Source organism: Cucurbita maxima, unplaced genomic scaffold (assembly GCF_002738345.1).
Source record: "Cucurbita maxima cultivar Rimu unplaced genomic scaffold, Cmax_1.0 Cma_Scf00025, whole genome shotgun sequence".
Lineage (NCBI taxonomy): Eukaryota > Viridiplantae > Streptophyta > Magnoliopsida > Cucurbitales > Cucurbitaceae > Cucurbita > Cucurbita maxima.
The window spans coordinates 3,121,478-3,133,783 of record NW_019272041.1 but is presented as its reverse complement, the minus strand read 5'-3'; the positions used below and the strand labels follow the sequence as shown (position 1 = coordinate 3,133,783).

The 12,306-nt window shown below is 37.2% G+C and overlaps 4 protein-coding genes across 8 annotated transcripts in view; 3 read left to right on the top strand and 1 right to left on the bottom strand.

Annotated features, from left to right (window-relative positions):
* Window positions 1-1,140, top strand: part of LOC111498580 (serine/threonine-protein kinase CTR1-like) — an 8,766-nt gene extending 7,626 nt beyond the window's left edge. For both annotated transcript variants that reach the window (XM_023149874.1, XM_023149873.1), the window contains exons 14-15: window positions 167-261; window positions 347-1,140. In XM_023149874.1, the coding sequence (XP_023005642.1) occupies window positions 167-261; window positions 347-455 (204 nt within the window). In that variant the 3' untranslated portion in view covers window positions 456-1,140. The remainder of the gene's footprint in view (window positions 1-166; window positions 262-346) is intronic.
* A 660-nt stretch (window positions 1,141-1,800) lies between these two features.
* On the top strand, window positions 1,801-4,822 carry LOC111498581 (heat stress transcription factor A-3-like). The gene is made up of 3 exons (XM_023149875.1): window positions 1,801-2,178; window positions 2,295-2,777; window positions 3,595-4,822. Exons 2-3 carry the CDS (start codon window positions 2,295-2,297, stop codon window positions 4,690-4,692), a joined length of 1,581 nt encoding a protein of 526 aa, XP_023005643.1. The 5' UTR covers window positions 1,801-2,178; the 3' UTR covers window positions 4,693-4,822.
* Window positions 4,823-5,267: 445 nt separating this feature from the next.
* LOC111498582 (ribosome production factor 2 homolog) lies at window positions 5,268-7,751 on the bottom strand. Its single transcript, XM_023149876.1, has 6 exons — window positions 7,522-7,751; window positions 7,156-7,359; window positions 6,246-6,491; window positions 5,932-6,174; window positions 5,782-5,847; window positions 5,268-5,599 (listed from the first exon to the last, which is right to left on the bottom strand). Exons 1-6 carry the CDS (start codon window positions 7,588-7,590, stop codon window positions 5,438-5,440), a joined length of 990 nt encoding a protein of 329 aa, XP_023005644.1. The 5' UTR covers window positions 7,591-7,751; the 3' UTR covers window positions 5,268-5,437.
* A 941-nt stretch (window positions 7,752-8,692) lies between these two features.
* The window catches only part of LOC111498579 (flocculation protein FLO11-like), an 8,650-nt gene continuing 5,036 nt past the window's right edge, over window positions 8,693-12,306 (top strand). For 2 of the 4 annotated variants that reach the window (XR_002720809.1, XM_023149869.1), the window contains exons 1-3: window positions 8,694-9,490; window positions 11,368-11,469; window positions 11,771-12,025. Coding sequence is in view for 3 of the 4 variants with exons in the window: in XM_023149869.1 (XP_023005637.1) it covers window positions 9,110-9,490; window positions 11,368-11,469; window positions 11,771-12,025 (738 nt within the window). In the remaining variant the exon portion in view is untranslated. Of the gene's footprint in view, window positions 9,491-9,843; window positions 9,939-11,367; window positions 11,470-11,770; window positions 12,026-12,306 lie in introns of all 4 variants that reach the window. The other 2 variants (XM_023149872.1, XM_023149871.1) reach the window with 2 other exon arrangements.

Sequence of the window (12,306 nt, the reverse complement as noted above, 5' to 3'; positions counted from 1 at the left end):
TCCCCCCCCCCCCCCCCCCCCCCCCCCCTCATTCTTCGCCTATGTGATGGATTTTGTTGTTTGTGGTATACATTTTTGTTCAGGTATAAATATACTTCAATTTGCATATCGTATTTACCAGCTGAATTTGTAGTAGCTGGATCTGTAACAGTTTCTTGTTGCATAGGTTGTTGCAGCTGTTGGATTCAAGTGCAAAAGGCTTGAAATCCCACGTAATGTAAATCCCAAATTGGCTACCTTAATAGTGGCTTGCTGGGCCGAGTGAGTTCTTCACGTTCTAATCTTTGGCTCTTTTGCATTATTTTTTTTATTTTCCAATTAATATTGGTAACTGAAAACATTGCAGTGAGCCGTGGAAACGTCCATCTTTCTCCAGCATAATGGAAACCTTGAAGCCAATGACTAAACAAGCACCATCTCAACAAGGCCATGCAGACACACTCTCGGTTATGTGACAATATGGAATATGGGAATGCATGACGTTTTCACCTGCTAATTACAGTGTTCTTTTAGAGATCTCTGGTGCATCTAAAATGATACTCCAAATGATCTCTGATTCTCTTAGCCAAATCTTCCATTTTGTCATTACTAGTAGTTCCCTTCTTCAAGCTAAGATCTTGTACTGTGCATCTCTCGGGTTTTTGCGAAGGGACGGAGAACTGCTGCGAAAATTCGACTGTCACGTAACCTCAACAAGCTTATTCTCAGTTCAGGATCATCAAAATGTAGAGAAATCATAAGAATGTGGATCACTTCAATGTCCCACAATCAAGGAAGCGTCAACCTTTTTCCTACGGTTATAGGGAAGCTTCAACTCCATGTCAGCCTATTGCAAGCCACACTATTTGATTGTATATCTATTGGTCTTATTTCGCGACGGGACAAGGACCGGACCCGTCCCGGGAACTAATTTTGTACCGGTGATTAGTTGTGGTTGGATACAATCATATATTCAGTCAAACGTGTTGGATGGCCTGTTACCTAGGAGAGTATCATAACTGTTATTTAACAGGCAGTTGAAACATAGTGATATTTTCTGACAAATATTCAAAGGTTTAATTTTTTGTTAAAAAGATTTTTGAATGGGAAAAATACCTGACCCCTTCCAATATCAGTGAAATTCGGAGTGAAATTTTGTAACGTGTTAGGGCATTCCATTAGTAAGCTGACGTGGATTGATTCGTTGAATGTTTTTGTTTTTATTGTTGATCGATTGATTCTGTATATCTTCCTGAAATTTCATTTAATTAATTTTTATTTTTAAATTAATATCATAAAATTCTCCATAATATTCTGAACTTCAACTTAGGTTGGGTGCATGTTCTGTTCTTCAATTTATTGAAAATAGATGATTTTGATAATATTTAAAAATTTAGAACTTACTCCTTTTTCAAAAAAATTATATGAATTATTATAAAACACTAAAAAAAATTCAGAGCTCTTCAAATAAAACTGATGGGTTGGGTCTTGTGGTTGAGTGTAATTTTATGCAAATTTTGGTTTTTATTTAAAATTATAGGTTTTGAAATATTTTTATATGTGCTTTATTATAATCAATTAGTAATTTTTAGTGAAAATTTAACAAAAAAAAATAATTAAAAGTTTATATTTTTCTCGATTAAAATTATTATATTTTCTTTTTTAAAAAGATTAAAAAATAAAATGGGAATATTCCAAAAAAAATTACCTGGCCCACCAATAATTTTTTTTTTAAATAATAATTAGATTAATAGATTAATAAAATAAAAAACAAAAAAAAAAAAGAGGAATATCATAAACTGAGTGGAATTAACTTCGTCCTTAAGCAAGGCCCCGGTCCAAAGCGTCGCTTTCAAGCCAAAACAACCGGTCCAGAGAAAACCGTACGGACAAAAGATCTAAAATCCCGCGTTGAAGAAATCACCCCTGTTTCCGTTTTCCCTCAACCACAATAACGGCCTTCCGAAATAGCGCAGCTTCGGCGAAAACGATCCGATCAACGAAGGTCGGTCGGTTTCTTCTGTGCGTTTTCTTCCTTTAAATTTGCAGAGAATCCAAAGACTCAACTTTTTGGCTCAATCTTAATGGGGTTCCTGCACGAGCAACGACGCAACTGTAGAGCTACGACTCGATTCACAGTCACTGTCTCCACCGCCTTTGAATTTCTTTCCTCAGATTTTTATCGAATGCATTGTCGGCGTAAATCTCTATATATACTCTGCTTCATTTCTGTGTTCCATTTACCTGGCCAATTACAGGAATTCGTTGTTGGGTTTTCCCTTCTCGTTTTGAAACTGTGTTTTGGGGTTTAATAGATGAATCCCTTAGAGGAGGGCGATTCGGTATCTCCAATTGGAGCGAATTCTTCTTCTGCTCAGTCGGATTCTGATGCTCCTGGAGTTTCTTCTGATCCTGAATTGATGATGAGCATTGGGTTTTCTTCGTCTCCGACTGACGGAGGCTCTTGGACTGAAAACCCAATGCCATCTTCTTCTGCACACAACCTGTCTGACGTTATACCGAAACCAGACAAAGGACCGTCGGATCCATTTTCCATGTGGGGTTCGGGTACCGATGTGCCTCAACCTCTAGAAGGCCTTCATGGTCAGCTAGTTCCGCCATTTCTGTGGAAGACCTTTGATCTTGTTGAGGATCCTGCGCTTGATCCGATTGTGTCTTGGGGTTCAGCAGGGCAGAGTTTTGTGGTTTGGGATCCTGTGGAGTTTTCTAGAGTGATTCTTCCATCTAATTTCAAGCACAACAACTTCTCCAGTTTTGTCAGACAGCTAAATACTTATGTGGGTATTACAGTATAGCCTCTAATGGCTGCTGTGGTCTGTATGATCTTTTTTTCCATTTTTTCTTTTCTCCTCTCCTTTTGTAAGCCTCTTGTTTCTTTGTACATTTGTGCTTGTTTTTTCACCGTTTGGTTTGTTTACTCTTTGACTTCTTTATTTGTTTTTCTGTGATGGCTTGTCAAAGTCAATTGCTGGCAGATAGGGATGAGGTTTTTCCTCTTGTCAATGACTATTTGTACTTTTGTAATATTTCTTGCGGTGTTCTAAACTGAATTCTCATGCTTCTGTACAATATTTTCAATTAACGAAATTCAGAGTTCCTTTTACTTCATTTTGTTTCTACTGGTTCACTCTAGTATAAGCCAGTGGTGGGTTTTCTTTATGGGATTGGAGGATTTATGTCATTTTTTTAGTTCCTGTGTATTATTACTATGATTTTGTACCTTAATTCATCATATTGTTAGTTCCTTAGATAATCTATGAGTTGCTAGGCCTCTTTACTGCTTGATATTGCAGGCTTGAAGAAATGCTCCCCTCCCTGTGTGAAGGGGACTGAGGACTTCCATCTCCAGCAGGTAGAATCAGGTCAAATTGTTCATGTAGCTATGCTTACATTTAATCCATTCTCTTACAGATTAGATATTACAAAGGGAGGTAGAGCTTCCCCTATGCAAGAAAAACTTCTCTCAATTTTGTTGTATGATACGTTCTTGTCGGTGTATGCTTATGCTTGTTTGTAGCAATATCTTAGGCATGCCGTTGTACTTGTGATTGTGTTCATTCAATGATTTGAGTAACTCTTGGGGATTGAATTCAGGGGTTCCGCAAGATTGATGCAGACAAGTGGGAATTTGCAAACGATGCCTTCCAACGAGGGAAGAGACACTTGTTGAAGAACATTCAGAGGCGAAAATCACCTCATTCTCAGCAGATTGGAAGTTTGATAGGGCCATCTACTGGACCAGGGAAGTCTGGATTGGAAGATGAGATTGGGAGGTTAAAGAAAGAGAGGAGCATGTTAATGCAGGAGGTTGTTGAATTGCAGCAGGAGCAGAAGGGAACTGCCCAGCATGTGAAGACGGTGAATCGACGCCTCCAATCGGCCGAGCAGAAGCAGAAGCAGATGATTTCCTTTTTGGCAAAGTTGCTTCAAAATCCTGAGTTTTTATTCCGCTTGCAGAAGAAGAAGGAACAGAGAGATATTGATTCCCCAAGGATGAAACGGAAATTTGTTAAGCAGCATCAACACGAAACCGATGGTTTTACGCCATTCATGGAAGGGCAGATTGTGAAATATCAACCGGATTGGGGAAGTCTCGCCACACCGGAACTGAATCCAAGCCTGCTTGAAGGACCTTCTGCTTACCTTCTGCAGGGAGTGTCTGGAGATTTGGGATCAATTCCAGAAAGCATGTCCAATTTTCAATATGAGAATGATCCATCTAGGGATGTAATTACGTCTGAGGAATTAGCATTCCATCATGGAATTGTAAAACCAACAGAGCTGAGTGTAGAGCCTTCAAACATGTCAATGGAGGATCAACATTCCAAGGGAAAGGCTATTGGGAGTCCCTCACAAGATGTCAATCCTGACTACTTTGTCTCTTTGGCAGAAAGTATTCAACAGTTCTCACACCTTGGAACTGGAAATGTCATTAAACCAGAAGAAATTTGGAGCACGGGTTTGAATGTCAATACTGGCACGTCCAGTTCAAACACCGAGTTGTGGAGCAATCCAGTCGATTTCGAGGATCCATTTTTGCAAGGTTCTAGCAGATTGTCGCCATTCTGGGACATAGGTTCGCTGCAGGCTGGAGATTCACACACGACTACGTGGTCAGCTTCTGGCTTCCCATTTGATGATCCAGATAATCGAGCTTGCCCCGAAAAAACAGACGACTCTGAGGATGAATAATCACAGATTTCATTAGCCATTACATTTGCAGCCACTAGGAATCTTAGTTATCTCTAGATGAAGGAACTTTAGATTGAATGATCTGCTAGGAAAATGAATTGATTATGCACTTCCATTTTATCTTCCCTTATTTCATTCTCTGATTTCCAGAGCTTATATAGGTTGGTTGTGTGTTCCTTGTGAGCTGCTTTTATTTCAAGTTCACCTTGCTAACAATACATGAAGTTGCAGGCATTTAACTATTGGACACAGAGTGTGCTGCATTGTGCAGGCATCCTATCCAACAAGAAACTGGAGCTCCTGGAAGAATGGAAGGAGATCAATAACCATGAGACCGATGCGACCGCGATGACACGGGCATTGTAGAACGCCTGCCCTCAGTCTGCTGTGATTTACTTCTCAGCCACAGAGAATCAAAGATTTTGCAGTATGATGTGAAGAGCTTGGGGTAAGAGGATAGGAGAGGGAGAAACCAATGAGGTTGAAGGCACATTCTGTTTGCTACAACAACTCTATGTCCTGCTAACCAATGAGGTTCACAGCCAAACTCTACAAAAACCTGAAGGCTTTAAGATGATAAAAGGCAGGTTTGCATGTAGAATCAAATTGGAAACCATAGGCAAAATTGTATACACGCAAATAAATAGTGTCTGCTCTGTCCACATAATTGGCAAGCTACTATGCATTTCATAACAGCAACTCTAGTAAGAAGAGAATTGGATCAAACAGTATTAGACTAGTTCAACTATTCTGAATCTTCTTTTGGTTTTACTGAATCTTCTTTTGGTTTTTCTGAATCTTCTTTTGGTTTTTTGGAGGCTGGCATGTCATCTCTGTTTTTCATTTTCGCTTCACGTCGTTCTCTCTTCACTCCCTTTGATTTGTCGGGTAGAGCCACATCTCCAACCTATGAGCCAAAATTGAGTATTGAATTATTCAAATGACTGACAAAACTGTGCGAGGTGTAGTTAAGTTCCTATTTTGGTGATGAACGTGTGGAGTTTGATAACATGAAACATTTTCAATCTCAGCTGGATATGCAATCATTGTGACAGTTGGAGAGAACACATACAGATAGAGAGAGGATACCTTTTGATCAGGAATATATATCCTTCCAATCTTGCCATGAATTGCATCCTGGCTCACATTTTTCTCCTAAAAGAAGTAAACACATAAAGATTAGACAAACAGCTTAGTAAACAAAATGAAGGTAATTCATTTCAGAGATAGCCGTTAAACCTTCTTCTTAGCCTGATCCTTGGCTGTTTTCATGGCTTCCTTCCTTAGACCATCACTAGGCAGCCGGTGCCGGCGAACCACCAAATCCATTGAAGGACCGACTTCAACTAGCTCCATTCTAGGTACTACTGAACCTGACTTCTTCATTCGCAATGCACAATGAGTGAGAAATACTTTATTTGGTGAGATGGCAGTACATACATATACACGGTCCAACCCAGCAAGATTTATATTCTCCACAACCTGCAAAGAACATAGATATTTAATATCCAAACATTCACGTTCAAGTCAGGCAAAGCTGCAGGGTTTTATACCTCTCCACGGAACATATCAAGCAAAACTTCTTTTAAATGCTTCAGCTCTTCCACATTCTCAAATCCTTCGCCAATAAAAGTAATGAAAGGCTTTGACCCGACCCGTGGAGAAAGTTTCTTATCATATGTGAAAGAATGCATTGACTTGAAATTTTCAATCCCAACCTCAATTAGATCATAGATGTGATGATCATAGGTTCTCGCTATTACAAGATTATCGGGTCGTTTTTTTGAGTGAGAACCATACTGCAAAAGAGGTGCAATAAATACATCAATAAATAGCTGGAGACATAGAAGCAAGAAGCTGGTTACCATGGACATTTAGGAGTGAAGCAATGTACCCGCTCTCATACTCTATAATAGCATAGGAAAAAAGATACAGAACTTGAACCCATGAAGACAAAGGCTTTCCAATTAAAAAAAATAGATGCCTCTGTTAGATGAACACGACTCTCCACAATGGTGTATGATATTGTCCGTATTAGCTCTCATGGCTTTGCTTTGAGCTTCTCCAAAAGGCCTCATACCAATGAAGATAGTATAAAGCCATGATCATTCCCTAAATTAGCCGATGTGGGACTTTCATAATCCAACAGCCTCATGAATTGAAAATCTCAAAATTCTTAGTAGCTCAACTTACCCAAAAGAATGCACGTCATGACTATGCTAATTTACATAGGTTCATCTGTCTACGAACTGCTAAGTTCTTCGATCATTGAAGACATCTAAAAATGATTAAGGGGAAAACTAGGGGTGCTCATCCAGAAAAATCAAGTTTTACACAAAGCTCTACGCGTCTGGAACTAGTATCACATGAAATCATTCTTTGTGATGAACAGTAAATAAAATACCTTCGAATGGGAAAACTGAATCGTAATTAAAAACTGAAATCATTCACAGTGTTACGCACCACGATAATACTGCAATCAGTTTTGAGAGAGAAAAATTCCAAAGATGAATCGCCGCCATTTTCAAATGGTTTAATTCCTTCATTCCTACGAGAATACTTCACGGCACTTTCTTTCTTCAGGTGATAAATTTCCGTCAATACTTCATTCAACACGCCGCTCGTTTTAGTGCCATGAAGTATCAGCGTCTTCTTCCCCGTCTCAACCTGCAGTTCAAGTCAATAACTTAATCCATCAATACAGAAAAAACAACAATTGAAAAGATCATAAAAACTTCTTTGACATGCTTTTAAATCAATCATTAAGCAGACACTCTCATTTTCCACACACATTGAGAGATATACATATCCGGGAATGCAAGAACTTACAAGTTTGGGAGCACGTTTCTCAAGCTCTCGTTTAACTTTACCATTCTTGGGAGTTCTAACTTTCAACATGGCCCACGGCCGATGAGATAACAGAGATGAGATTTAGGGTTTTGTTGCTCAACTAGCAGAGAAATATCGACCGTTCGGGCGACCGTAAGCTGACGCCGATTTTGGTGAACCTTTTGAGGTGTTCGTCTTGAACGTTAGGGTTTTGGGGGCAAATGGGGGGTTTTGGCAAAATTCCCGGTCCCACCTATTCGCTGATTTTAATTCTTTATTTAAAAATATCATATAACTTATAAAAAAAATAGTTTTTCATAATTTTAAATAATAACCTCCAAATTTCAAAAATAATAATAATATATATATATATCATTATTATTATTGGAAGTGAAAGAGTAATATTTATTTTAAAATACCACAAACTTGGAAAGAATTTAAAAAATACTTTCTTTCAAAAAGTGTTTTAAAAATAATATTTTAAATTTGTATTAGTAATTTTAAAAAATATTTTTACCATTAAAATATGGACGTTACTACATATTTTTAAAGTACGAATGACATTAATACCCATAAATTCTAAAAAAAAATAAAACTAAAAATTAGAAATAAATTGTGAGAATAAAATAGATAACAAAATAGTCCACCGTTAAAATCTTGTATTTTACTTTTAAGAAAAAGAAAGTCAATATTTTTAATGTTATTTTTAATATTTTATTTATATTTTTAAGATATAATATTAACTGGAAAAGTATTTTAAATTTTTTTTAATGGAAGGTATTAATAACTTTTTAAAATTTAAAGATATTTTTAAAAATATTTTTTTAACACTAAAATTTCAACAATTTCAAAATTAATTTGACTATTAATTTTTAAATTTTTAATTTAACTCTTTTGGCATATACGAAATTCTCAATTTGGTGGTTTTTTTTTTTTTTTTAATTTTAGAATTTGTTAATCTTTTTTTTTTATCCTATTGCCCAAAACACCCCCAAGCCTTTCCTCATCTCCCGCCACACCGCCACATGAGTGGTTCATCGTTCTTGATAGTCGTGACCGCATCAGATAAAAACTCGATAAAAGGGAATTTTACTAAATAAAGTATTTTTGTTTAAACAAAATTACAGGGAAATAAAAAGAAAAAAGAAAATGGAAAAAATCGGACACAGCTGAAACTGGGGCAAAGCGTTTTATGCGCGCTCTCTCTCTCTCTCTATTATAACAAAGCCAGGCTGAATCTCAATCCAAAAGCTCCCCTTTCTTCCCGGTTCATAGTATTCCTTCCGCCTAATTTTAGCTGTTTTTGTTATTAGTAATCATTGTAAATCTTCTTCGTTCTCTGTAATTTTGTAGGATTAGGGTTTATTCTGGTGCTATCTTGTACAATTTTAGTGTTCAGTGGGGTTTCTTTTTGTAATCTTCATGTTGATTTTGTCCGAACGTGTCGCTGGTAGGAACAAAGGTTATTGAGATGTTGTCGAATTGTTTTCTTTCATTTGTTTTCGATTTTGTATCGAGGATGTAATTGCAGAGAATTGGAATTAGATTAGGTTTAGGATTAGGGTTTTGGTTTATTTCGCTGTTGCTGATGGAAATGGAGAGCTCGCGGAGACCTTTCGATCGAACGAGGGAACCGGGTTTGAAGAAGCAGCGACTGGCCGATGAGGCTGAGCGCGGTGGGAACATTAATGGCCGGCCGTTTCCGCAGAGACCAATTGGTTCGGGGACCAATATTGTGCAACCCAGATTTCGAGCAAGTGATAGAGATTCGGGAAGCAGTGATTCTGGTCGAGGGGGGTATCAGCTTCAACCACTGCAGCATCAGGAGCTTGTCAGCCAATACAGAACAGCCCTTGCTGAGCTGACTTTCAATTCGAAACCAATCATCACGAATTTGACCATAATCGCGGGTGAAAATCTCCAGGCTGCAAAAGCCATCTCTGCCACCGTTTGCGCCAACATTCTCGAGGTGAACCCAGTTTAAACTGTAGCAGCGTTTTGCATTCCTCTAATTGATATATCTTTTTTTTTTTTTACTTTCTTTTTCTACTTTTTGTGTGAATGACTGTATGGGAAATTAGTATAGAAGGAAAAGAGGAAATAAAAATGTTTTGTTGTTGACGTGCAGGAGTAAAATTGTAAGTGTAATGGTATTAATGAAATCCTTGAGTTTTTACTGCGAGTTCAATTGTCTTTTGTAGAAAGTGCAATGTCTTGGTTGTGGAATATATAAATACCTCCTATAATACGTTGCTTAATGCGCTATCATCTTAGTACTTGAAACTACCTGATTTTTATTAGTAAAAGCTTTGTTTTTAATAGGAGGTGTTGTGATAATGGTGGTTTTGGTGTGGCTGTCATTCAGGCTGCTGGTATCAAATGAGACTTTGCGACGATATCTTAGTTACTCTTATAAGGTTGATTATATATTGAGCTAATTGCAAATTTAATTTATAAATCGAGTGGAGCTTGTCTTCTGTAATTGATTGACTCCCTTGTGTACTGAAATTGATGGTTATAATTGTTGGCTTGCTGTTAATTAAATTGATGCTAAATCCGTTATTCAGGGACAATAAATAAATCTGTACCCAATAAAACTACCAATTGAAATCTAAGCACCGATCTGAGTTTAACAGGTGATACCATTTTGACAGGAAGCTAAAAATCTTTCATCTATATGATAGATCATTGATCTATTAAGATTTTAGCAGGTTTGATGAGCTAGGATAGTAGATAAAATTCACGTGCTTTTTTGTGAATTTGTGTATGTTGAAAAAGCTCTCTATTCAACCAGAAAAAATGTTACACAAAATTTCTCCGCTTGGAGTTGCTAGTTTGACTGCATTTTAGTTGAAGTTTTGATGCCTTAGGTCTTCCTATCATGCTAATCCCGTTTTTTAAGGGTCTTTGTGGAGTTTCTTCTCTTCTCATAGTCCTAGTGAAGCTTGAAATGTGAAATGTTACTAGGGAAGGATTAGTAAGTTTTAATGTGCTGTGCACCACATATTATGTTGTTCCAGTTAGCAGAAATGGATATAGTCACGCACCAGTTTTTAAACCTTAGATGTGATTCTCATAGGTTACTTTGCTCCTAATTTCCTCTTACTTGTGTATGCTTCTGGAGTAATGTTTGAGCACTAGAACTATTGTTCTACCACTTCTTTGTTATTTTATAACGATGATCTCCAAGACTACTGGAGGTTTGATTCCCTTGATATGTGTGGCGTGCATTGAGGCCTGTGATTCAATGCATGTTACTAGTTTTCTGCCGGAAAATTTTTGAACAGTTAACTTGTTTGTATAGTTGTAGGAGATTATTTTAATATTTCAAGAGAATGCAGTATTTGTGGCCTTGAAGCTTGATTAGCCATCAAATACAACAGTAGTGCAGTATTCATCTCCACTCTCGTTTGACAGATGAATTGAGTTTACTGATTTGCTGCCTTGGCACCTAAGATTTAACCTTTCTCCCTCATTTAAAGATCCAAACAAATATTATATATTGTCATATTTATCTCAGGTTATGTGTATGAACACTTTGATGCACATCTATATGTGTTTTTATGTATTCTTATTTTAGTATGATATGCATCGTAATACTGTACTATTTTTCTCTCTAAAACTGGGTATGACTGTTGTTGGTAGTTACATAAGGTCATTTCTCTACATTGTTTGAAGCAGTCTGTAACTTGTTTCTGTGTGTGTGTATGGATGCATGTGCATGTACAATATGCTTGCTGATGAGAATTCAATTCCTTTTTATGGGGCATTTATGTTTGGCCCTACAATTGTCAATTGTTCATCTGGCAATCTTGATGCTATATTAATTTCTTATATATGTGCCAGGTTTCCAGTGAGCAGAAGCTACCATCACTTTATCTATTGGACAGTATTGTGAAGAATATTGGAAGAGACTACATAAAATACTTTGCAGCAAAGCTGCCCGAGGTTAGATTTTTGTTCTGTGCCCTCTCCCTACCAAGAGACACTCCCCCCTCCCCCCTGCGGAACAAAATAAATTGTATGTCTGTGTCTACACTAAGTAATGCTTCAGAATGCTTCCTCGATGCTTTTTCAGTATCATTGTTCATTTTCTTGAACTGATATGAAGATAGCAACATTTATGTCATTTTCCAGCATTATTTAACCAGTAACCTGCGTCCCATCAAGTACAACAATTCTAATTCATTACTACTAATTGTATATCGATTATCCCAAATTTATAGTATTTTTTTCTCTCTTTTTTTAGGTATTCTGCAAAGCTTATAGGCAAGTTGACTCTCCTGTACATACAAGTATGAGACATCTTTTTGGCACCTGGAAAGGAGTGTTTCCTCCTCAAACACTGCAGGTTATCGAGAAAGAACTTGGTTTCATAACCAACAGTGGTTCTTCTTCTGGGACAATATCCTCAAAGCCAGAATTGCAGTCACAACGTCCACCCCATAGTATCCATGTAAATCCCAAGTATATAGAGAGACAACGGCTTCAACAGTCGGGCAGGGTTAGTGAAGTTCTGTTACCACTATCAGCTATGATCCTCACAATTGTTCATTTGTCCTTCTCATAGATTGAAGTCATTATGTCATTATTGGCTTTTATAAGTGTATGACCTTTTAATCTGAGAATCTGTTGTCTATACTCTAGATTAAGTAGACAACTGATACTTGGTGATGTTTTCCTGTTTTCATCCAAACTATGATGTCTTTATTCTTTCCATTGACATAAATTAATAACCCATTCATTTTTTTTTTTTTTTTTTTTTTGTAGAAATAGATTTGTTTT